Genomic DNA, 10,574 nt, shown 5'->3' with positions numbered 1-10,574 from the left:
GTATCAATGCCAGATCCCGGGTTACAGGTTTAATTGTAAAAATAAGAAGTAACTTAGGCTGAAATCCTATACACATTTATCTGGAAGAAAGTCCTGTGCTCAATACAGCTTATTTGGTGATAGAAATATGTGGAATATGCTGATTAAAAAACAACAACTTTGGATAGGCATGTAGCACATTAGCAATTTCTAAGCATTTTGCTTCACAGAATTCAGCTGTATTTATTTTCAACGAATAAAAGCAAATTATTGTAATTTACATAAATTTATAGGGACAGATGAGTGCTCAATCTTTGTGTAACTCATTTGTAAAATAATTCTAAATATTAATAAATAAGTCATATATAATGATTAAAAACAAAAAAGAGATGAATGCTCTCCCAATTAGTTCCAATTTTGGACTGACATTTCGGCCACCACAAGGTCTTAGAGAAATACCTGGATTTGATATGTATAAAAAAGCAGCCCAGACCAGCTATGATAAGAAAGATCCAGCTTTTATTGAAAATTTATACATAACTTGGTATTGTAATAAATAAACATAACCATTTCCACAAAAATGAGCATGATGCTAGAGAAGGATATATTTACTTGCAAGATTTTGCAAACAATGGCAAGACAGACCCCTGATGGATACAGAATAAATATTAACAGCACTGTAGAACCAGAGTGCAGAGGTCCAGCACAAGATCAAGAAAAGGGAACTAAACTAACAGGCAAATAAATAATTAATAAAAATGGGGTAACCTCAAAAGAAGAATTTTCTGTAAACTGATCATACTTCAGTTAGCCTTACCTTTACAATCATTTTTTTAAATTTGCAAGACTCTTAAAAGATTGGTTAAAAAGAACTGCTCTCCCAGCACATAAGAAAGCCTTAAATTTTATAATTGTACTTACAATGAAAGTGTAAAACTGCAGCTGAAAAACGCATGTAAATATAGCACATTGAAAGAAATAGTATGAGTATGATCTAACAATAAAATGGTTGATAGCATATTTAATATTACATATGGCAGAGCTAGAGGAAACAATTGAGCATATGTTTCCTTCTTTCTCTGCTATGTGACTACATAGAACAATGTATTTGCAAGTTCTGTTAACTAAAAACATAATGCTAAGGTTTTCTCCCTTCTTACACAAGTGGATGGCAGCTTAAACATTTGGGAGCAAACTTGTTTAAGATAATTAAACCCACAAAAATATCCCGGTGGAAAGCTAATTCTGAGACCCTGTTGCTTGAATGAAAAGGGGAAAGAGAATCAGAAATCAATTTACGATAAAGCTGATCCAGCCAAATGGAAAATTCTAAAATTTTAAGAGGTCTTTTTGTGATTCAGTTTTTCTAGTCTTGTTGGCCTATATCCAAAATGTAAGAAGGCTGAAGTTACAAAAAGTGTCAGTATCTTTGGCCATGAAAACTAGTCATTGAAGGATACATTTCTCTTCTTTCTTGGCCATTTTTCCTTTGTTTTGTTCAAGTGTCCTTTCCAAATGCTCATCTTCTTCTTCAGCCCTAAAAAACCAAATACAAATTGTCAGTAGTTTTTCTAACAAAATTCTGCTTTACATTTCAATGTAAGAGTTATGGGCAGATAAGGAGTTTAGAGAGCAGTCACTTCAGGGACCAGATTACACCATCTATTTCCATAGGTAAGAAGTAGTAGCAGATCACTTTACCAAAATGCAGGACCTAAGGAGATTTAATTGTTTCAATGCTGGAAGACTGACCTTCTCCTGAAGGTTTTTTTGTCTTGAACATAAAATTTAAATACAGTGCAAGGAAAACTTGATTTTATGCATGAAAAACGTACTGTTTTTCTTGGGCATCTAAATCTCTGACCAGCGCATCACGTTTATTAACGAGAATAACAAGTTCATCTAGCAAAAGTTGCTCCCGCCTCTTCTGAGCTTCAGTCTTTTGCCAGTCTAAAAAGAGAAGAAATTCAGAAATGTTTTATTTGAGAGCATAATATACATATGATCTAAACAAATCAGTGTCACTTCTCTGGTTTCTATAATAGAGCCATGTCCTTTGTAGATACCAATAAGGGATTATTTTACTTTTCTATGGATCTATATAACTACAAGAAATCTAATTTGACTTTTGTAGATACTGTTTGATAAAATCAGATCCATATTTTTCAGCATTATTAAAAAAACTATGGAATTTTTTTGAATAATACTAGTCAATAACATAAACATGTATGAAATGAAATAAGTTTTTGAGGGCCTTGGGATTTGGGGTGGTGGTTTGAGGCTCTCCTACATTCATGTATTTTGAAAAAAAACCATTTTATTCAACAAATCATATTTAAGAGAAGATGTGCAAAATATTACATTATTAATGTTTATGATCTCATTTTTATTACAGATATTCCTAAATAACTTCCACCCTCTTCTGGTATACTACAAAGATTCTGTTTCTGAAAACTGCAAAATAATACAATACAATAAAACTTTACCACAATGTAATTTCCTTTCTCTTACAAATTGATTATAATTTTCCTTCCTCCCTCCCTTTTGCTATATCTTAGCAGTTGAAAATACCTCACACTGATCACTAGGCACCTCAGAATAACTTTAAAACAAGAATCAACAATTAGTTGATTATTTATTTATTTATTTATTTATTTATTTATTTATTTGATTTGATTTGATTTGATTTGATTTGTATGCTGCCCCTCTCCGGAGACTCGGGGCGGCTAACAGCAACAATAAAGCAGTGTACAATTATCCTATGAAATCAAAGTAATATAGTAAATAATATTACTCAATTTTCCCCCATAACAATTCAGATGGTTTGATAGTTTTTTCTAATAAGCTGAATCTTAAGTTCACATAATTTCCAGGTTCGTTAATAGCCACAAGAAGACAACTTGTATATATAAGAATTTATATATTTTTCTTCAGGCTTGCTTTATTTTTAAATTTTAGGAGGTCATAGAAGGAATGAGATTCTATCATATTTAGTTAGGCCTCTTTGCTGATGTCTCTTCTTATAAGACAAACAGTATCAGTGTTTCATTAAAAAGGGCAGTTTTAACACTGCAGCACACCAAACAAACTGCTCTAGAGGCCAGACAGCAAGGGCCTGTATCTGTCACTCAACTACCAGGCTGTCCCGCCTCCCTCATTAGGAAGGTAAACAATGAGGAGAAGGAGAAGGAGATGATGAGAGAGATAGAGGAACAAATGAGAAGCAGGAGGGAAATAGGACACCCACCTTTTAAAAATCATCAACAACAACAACACAGAAAACCCTCCACAGCTTCTGACTCATGTGGTGTCCTCTATCAACTTTTCCCCCAAAAAAGCAGAGGAAAGGCACAAGGCGTCTTTTGGATTTCTCTCTTCCCTGTCCATTGCCCTGAGCAATCATGTTAAGCCTCACATGGCTGGTGCTTATTCAGATAAACCTAACAATGCACCCCAATGGTTACCATGTGAATCTTCACAAACCACACAAGAATGTGCTGGTTCAAATCCCCCTGACCCCCCCTGCAAAGCAAAATTTATTCAAGGCAGAAAACTGTTCAGAAGCTTTATGAAAGCAAGTGGTGCCAGAGTGAATTTGGTTTTGTATTTACAAATTAAAAATTAGATGCAGATTCATCCAATAAAGTTTAGAATGGCAATAAAAAACCAGGAATGTGTGGACCAGTCTCAATATGCATAATTAGCATATGCACACTAATAGACATAAGGGAAATGCATGACCATGCAGAAGCAGAAAACAACTATTTTATTTAGATACCACACTGAGAAGAGGGGAGCCAACTCAATTTTACCCTTTAAAAATTACAGATTTTCCTATTATTCAGCAATAGCCAACACCTGCATTATAATTGAAGAAAAACATGTTTCTAACCTATGCAGATAGAAAGTCTGTTTGGAGTAGCATTTCAGGGATAAGGCTAGTAATTGGGAGACTGTAAGTTCTAGTCCCATCTTAGGCACAAAAGTTGGCTGGGTGACCTTGGGCCAGTTGCTCTCTCTCAGCCCTTGGAGGAAGCAACAGCAAACCATTTCTGAAAAACCTTGCAAAGAAAATTGAAGGGACTTGTCCAGGTAATCTTTGAGAACTGGACACAATTGAATGGAAGAAAAACAACTCTCTATATAACTTTGTGAATATGTTACATTTCAATTCCTATGTTCAAAATTAGAAAGTAAAGCTGGAACAACTACTATCCCTAGATTGAAAGAATGTCCAAACTCTAATATCTAACATACTGTTAAAAAAACATACCTTTGAAATGAAACCACAGATTTCCGTAATTTGTTTTCTATGTAAAACCAATTTAAGCAAAGCTTTCTTTATTGGATAAGTACCAGTTTCATTAGGATATTAAATAAAATTTTATTTACATTCAGAAGTAAACAGTGTGACATATTCCAATCAAAGTAAATAATAGACATGGTAATTCTGCTGATCACACTGTGGGATAATAATCAAATATTCAAAATTATACATCCTACAGTCTTAAATGAAAACATTTTCGAACAACCTGCTTAAGCAATCACCTGAACCTTCTTTGTACATACCTCAGTTACTCTTCATTGCAATTATATAGGGAAAAAATCTACTAATTTCAGGTGAACCCACTTCACAGACGGGAAGTTGAACAACTATCCTTGTGGTGTGACCAGAACAATCTAGAACTGAACACACTCAAAACTGTAGAAATGGTGGTAGACTTTAGGAGAAACCCTTCCACCCTTCCACCTCTCACAATACTAGACAACACAGTATCAACAGTAGAGACCTTCAAATTTCTAGGTTCTATCATATCTCAAGACCTAAAATGGTCACCTAACATCAAAAACATCATCAAAAAAGCACAACAAAGAATGTTCTTTCTGCGCCAACTCAGGAAGCTCAAACTGCCCAAGGAGCTGCTGATACAGTTCTACAGAGGAATCATTGAATCTATTATCTGCACCTCTATAACTCTCTGGTTTGGTGCTGCAACCCAAGAAGACAGACACAGACTTCAGAGGACAATCAGAACTGCAGAAAAAGCAATTGCCAACCTGCCTTCCATTGAGGACCTGTATACTGCACGAGTCAAAAAGAGGGTGGGGAAAATATTTACTGACCCCTCACATCCTGGACACAAACTCTTTCAACTCCTACCCTCAAAACGTCACTACAGAGCACTGCACACCAAGACAACTAGACACAAGAACAGTTTTTTTCCGAACGCCATCACTCTACTAAACAAATAATTCCCTCAACACTGTCAACTTTCTACTAAATCTGCACTTCTATTCTACTAGTTTTTCTCATCATTCTTATCACCCATTTCCACCCATGTTGACTGTATGACTATAACTTGTTGCGTATATCCTAAGATTTTTATTAATATTGCTTCTTCATTGCTTATTTGACCCCTATGACAATCATTAAGTGTTGTACCACATGATTCTTGACAAATGTATATTTTATTTTATGTACGCTGAGAGCATATGAACCAAGACAAATTCCTTGTGTGTCCAATCACACTGGTCAATAAAATTCTATTCTATTCTATTCAGGTACAGGTATTCCCCCTTCATTCTTTCTCTCCTGACAACAACAAATTTGGCACTATTGGCCAAGATAAATTCTTAACACTGCATTTCTATACATGCGGAATCTTATGTCCCAAATAAATCCAATCAGATTTACTCCCAAATAAATGGGAGAAGGGCTGCAACCCAAACAATCTGTATTTCTTTAACCCTTTGGGTTCTGGAAAGCATTACAGTGATCCCTCGAGTATCGCGAGGGTTCCGTTCCAAGACCCCTCGCGATAATCGATTTTTCGCGATGTAGGGTTGCGGAAGTAAAAACACCATCTGCGCATGCACGCCCTTTTTTCATGGCCGCACATGCGCAGATGGTGGAGTTTGCGTGGGCGGCGGGCGGCACCCAGGGAAGGTTCCTTTGGCTGCCCAGCAGCTGATCTGCTCCGCAGCGCGGCAGCAGCGAGGAGCCGAAGATGGGGTTTCCCCATTGCCCAGGCAAAGGGGAAACCCCATCTTCGGCTCCTCGCTGCTGCCGCGCTGTGGAGCAGATCAGCTGCTGGGCGGCCGAAGGAACCTTCCCTGGGTCTTCCCGCCGCCCAGGCAAAGGGGAAACCCCAAGATCACTTGCCGCTTGCTGCTTGCCCGTCACCCGCCCACCCAGCCGCTCGCTTGCCGCTTGCCCGTTCACCCGCCCACCCAGCTGCTCGCTTGCCCGTTCACCCGCCCACCCAGCCGCTCGCTTGCCGCTTGCCTGTTCACCCGCCCACCCAGCCGCTCGCTTGCCGCTTGCCCGTTCACCTGCCCACCCAGCCGCTCGCTTGCCGCTTGCCCGTTCACCCGCCTGGCCGGCTGCTCGCTTGCCCGTCACCCGCCCACCCAGCCGCTCGCTTGCCGCTTGCCCGTTCACCCGCCCGGCCGGCTGCTCGCTTGCCGCTCGAGAGCAAGAGGGGGAGAGATAGAGAAAGAGAGAGAAGGAAAGAAAGAGATGAGAGAGGGAGGAAGAGAGTGTGAGAGAGGAAGAAGCAAGATAGAGAAAGAGAGAGAGAAAGAAAGATGAGAAAGGAAAGGAGTGATGTCATCGGGTGGAAAAATCGCGATATAGCGTTTCGCGAAGATTGAGATCGCGAAAATCGAGGGATCACTGTATTCTTATACCTGACATGGCTACAGCCCTTTGAGCTCTCTCGCTCTTTCTCCCATCCCTCCTTCTCCCACATATACACACAATCTATTAATCATTTATCATAATCTATCATCTACCCAACTATTATCTATCTATCTATCTATCTATTTATCTATCTATCTATCTATCTATCTATCTATCTATCTATCTATCTATCTATCTATCTATCTATCTACCTACCTACCTACAAGATTGACTGCTGTATTAATAATTCCAAAACTTTCACTCTATTCCTTTGTACTATACATGGTTGTCTATCTATACTCATCAACCATTGCCTTATATTAAGTATTTGTATGTAATGTTCAATTTTTAAAGAACTTTATTGTCTAGTATACATTCATAACAATTACAGCACACAGATGTATTTGTTTTATTGATGTTTATATTTTTGTATTTTTATAAAAAGACCATAACAAGCATTTTGGAAGAAAAACATCAATATGAAAGTGATCTATGTTTTACAATTTAAAAAACCCAAAACGTTTAAAGTTGTAATATAAAGTAAGACAATTTTTAATTTTGATTAAAATTAACATGAGTTTGTAAAGAGCATATTGAGTGACAGTAGTTAAAGCCTTAGACTTAATACCAGTCAACTGACAACCCTGAAAGAGTTTCCATCATCATCTTCTTCTTCTTCATCACCATCATCATCATCACCACCACCACCATCATCCATTTGATATAATTCTACTGCTAAAGCTAATCAATCTATGGAGCACTGTGGCCAGAACTATGTAACAAAACTTAAATAGATTTACAAATGGGGTTTTAGAGGATAAGCTTCTCCACAGGATTACCTATTGATTTTAAATATAAAAAGCTTATCATATAAATCATAACTACAAAAATAGTGAACCTATGCACAAATCCTTTAAGAAGTGCACACACTTCAAACTTGAAGCCAAGAGTAAATGTAGAACATTCTAAAGAAGATCCATTTCTTGGATGGAAAATTGTGCCTCCACCTCTCCCTTAGGGTGTGCAAAACAGGAACACAATCTTTTTCAAGAAGGCATTAAATTTGAACCAAAAGGACCATGCATGCATGAAGATTCTCAATACTCAGCTAGTGTCAATGAGACAATTTAATTCTGCAGTAATTATGAACCTCCTTCATGTTTCATGAAAGCACGTATTAACCACCTGGCAACTTATTTGGAGATCCAGCCCTCCTATAGTGTAATTTTATTCTGTTCCAAAAGGTAAGATTTCTACAGAGCTACTACATTACTAGTAAGACTACAAGTTAAAAGGTCAGGTTATGGATCCCTTTCTTAAAGGTGATCTGAGTAGGAACTAAGTGCAACTCTGAAAAGTGCCTGCTCCACAGCTTGATAATGAAAGCTTTGGAACAATACACAACTTGAAAGCAAAGCTGAAAAAATCTTTTATAAAGTTAAATGTCTCAGGATGGGAAAGAGCAGCATCTGCATTTAAGTACATAACTGCAAATAGAAAGATTATATGTTGTTCCATAGATATATATTCAACTATTTATATCCCTGTTATTTGTACAATTCTAAATATGCCGTGATTAAACTCCTCAACAATTTCATGTTAAATAGCATGTTCAGACAATGCTGAACTCTGTGAAACTGCATATTCAAAGGATGGGACGTCAAACAGCAACTCCTAGTATCACCTCCTGAAATTTGCTCTCCAGCTGGGAAATACTGAAACCACTGCATAACAGGCTGCAAATATGCAAGCGCGGTTATACACACAAGGCCAACACTTTTGATGGAAATAAGGTTATAGGATTATTTAAATTTTCTATTTAGAAAGCATCATAATCTACACTTTTGCTTGTTTCAAGGCTAGTCTCCGGAGAGGGGCGGCATACAAATCCAATAAATAAATAAAAATGAATAAAATAAATAAAAATAAATAATAGAGCTTTACAAATCATGGGGTGTGCAGCCCAAAGGTTTTGTATTGCCTCCAGAGCCTCCTGAAAAGCTGTTGACAAACTTTGTTAACTCATCCCCCTGCTATCACCCTACAGTGGGACAAAATAGTATATAACTCATGCTGGTCATACCCTAAGGCTTTGTGCAGTTTCCTCTGTTAACTGGAATAGATCAGGAACTGGTTACAGTTCTACCCAGCTGGAAGTTAAATGCCATGCATATACAACTGATTTCCTTATCAGGCAAAGAAAGAAACACACTTTGTTTCTTTCTCTTCCTCAGCAATTTTTTTTCTGCTCAGCTATTGCATTTTTAACTGGTGACTTTATTTCTATTAGCCTTTACTTTCTTCTTCTTCTTTTTTTGTGAAGGTTCACTGAAGTGGTACTCAGATGTTGCTGTCTTGATTTACCGCTTTCTTGGCCAAGCAAGTCTACTTCTCATTTGTCTATTCATAATTGCTCATTTTTTCCAAGAAGAAGAGAGTGGAAATAAAATAAAATAAATGGTAAGACAGACATTTGTGCCTGAAAAACGAGAAAGTGCTCTCAAATAATGGAATGGATTTGTTAATTAAAGAATATCTTGGGTCAGTTGATTAACAGATCAAGAACCATTTCTTGATGTTTGTGATTGCTGGGGGACATTGCTTCTGATTTGTTTCCCTAGTTCCCACTGAAAGAAGATCCCCAAAGGTCCTGGTTGCAGGAGAACTGCCTCCAGAGATTTGCCTGTACATCCCTGTGAAAAACCAATAGAAGTTAATATTTTCACAGTATGAAGGAGATACTCTGAGGATTTTTTAGGATTAGATTAGATTAGATTTATTGGATTTATATGCCGCCCCTCTCCGAAAACTCGGGGCGGCTCACAGCAAGACAAAAAACAATATATAATGACAATCCAATACCCACCAATCCAATTTCAGTTTTAAGCTAAAAATTCACAAAAACAACCCCAAGTATTAAAACAAATAAACAAAACACACATACAATCAATCTAATACCAAAACAACATGGGCAAGGGGGAGATGTTTCAGTTCCCCCATGCCTGACGGCAGAGGTGGGTTTTAAGAATGAGTTGATGACAATTGTATAGATACTATCCATGGTGTGCAAGGAAGAAGGAACTGAATTTTTTTTAAAAAAAGTGTAAGGGATTGCCATGTCCGAGTATGTCTATGTGTATTAAAAGAGGGAATCATTTTATGTATGTGCAAGTATGTTTGTGTATTTAGAAATAAATGCATTTAGTAATTACATTCATTAATAGAATGAAATCATGTCAATACAATTTAATTGATCTAATTGATACATTTTTACTCATTTTTGGAGTGTGGCACTCGGACTATCACTCAAAACCAAGTAAGCGCTTCAAGTAACCCCTGGTTCTGAGTGAACAACCAGTTGTGCCATTTGAATATTGTAACAACATATTATAATTGTTTTAACAGAGTATTGACAGGTTCCCTAGTATGTATATTCTGAATGAAATAGAATGGGGTAACTTGAGGGCAAAATCCTCAAATGCTGGCCCAGAGTGAGGAAGATGTAAAGATGTTTAGATGGGAAGGAATTAACTTCAACTCAACCCTAGCAAGACAGCATATAAATCCAATAAATAATAATAATAATTCTGAATCTTTGGACTTTCTGGACTCCTTGAGTCAAATCAACCATCGGACCAGAATATCTCCGGGACCGCCTTCTGCCGCACGAATCCCAGCGACCAATTAGGTCCCACAGAGTTGGCCTTCTCCGGGTCCCGTCGACTAAACAATGTCGTCTGGTGGGGGAAGAGCCTTCTCTGTGGCGGCCCTGACTTTCTGGAACCAGCTCCCTCTGAAGATTAGAACTGCCCCCACCCTCCTTGCCTTTCGTAAACTCCTTAAAACCCACCTATGCCATTAGGCATGGGGGAATTGAGGCACCCCCCCCAGGGCCCATACAATTTATGTATGG

General features: G+C 37.7%; 1 protein-coding gene across 5 annotated transcripts in view; it reads right to left on the bottom strand.

Annotated features, from left to right (window-relative positions):
- Positions 1–478: 478 nt before the first annotated feature.
- Positions 479–10,574, bottom strand: part of EHBP1 (EH domain binding protein 1) — a 301,779-nt gene continuing 291,683 nt past the window's right edge. For all 5 annotated transcript variants that reach the window (XM_070732534.1, XM_070732530.1, XM_070732531.1 and 2 more), the window contains 2 exons: positions 1,815–1,929; positions 479–1,516 (listed from right to left, as the gene is read on the bottom strand). In XM_070732534.1, the coding sequence (XP_070588635.1) occupies positions 1,426–1,516; positions 1,815–1,929 (206 nt within the window). In that variant the 3' untranslated portion in view covers positions 479–1,425. The remainder of the gene's footprint in view (positions 1,517–1,814; positions 1,930–10,574) is intronic.

The sequence above is a fragment of the Erythrolamprus reginae genome, chromosome 1 (assembly GCF_031021105.1).
Source record: "Erythrolamprus reginae isolate rEryReg1 chromosome 1, rEryReg1.hap1, whole genome shotgun sequence".
In the NCBI taxonomy this organism is placed as follows: domain Eukaryota; kingdom Metazoa; phylum Chordata; class Lepidosauria; order Squamata; family Dipsadidae; genus Erythrolamprus; species Erythrolamprus reginae.
Note: the sequence above shows the minus strand (reverse complement) of the source record. Positions and strands in the feature narration are given on the sequence as shown.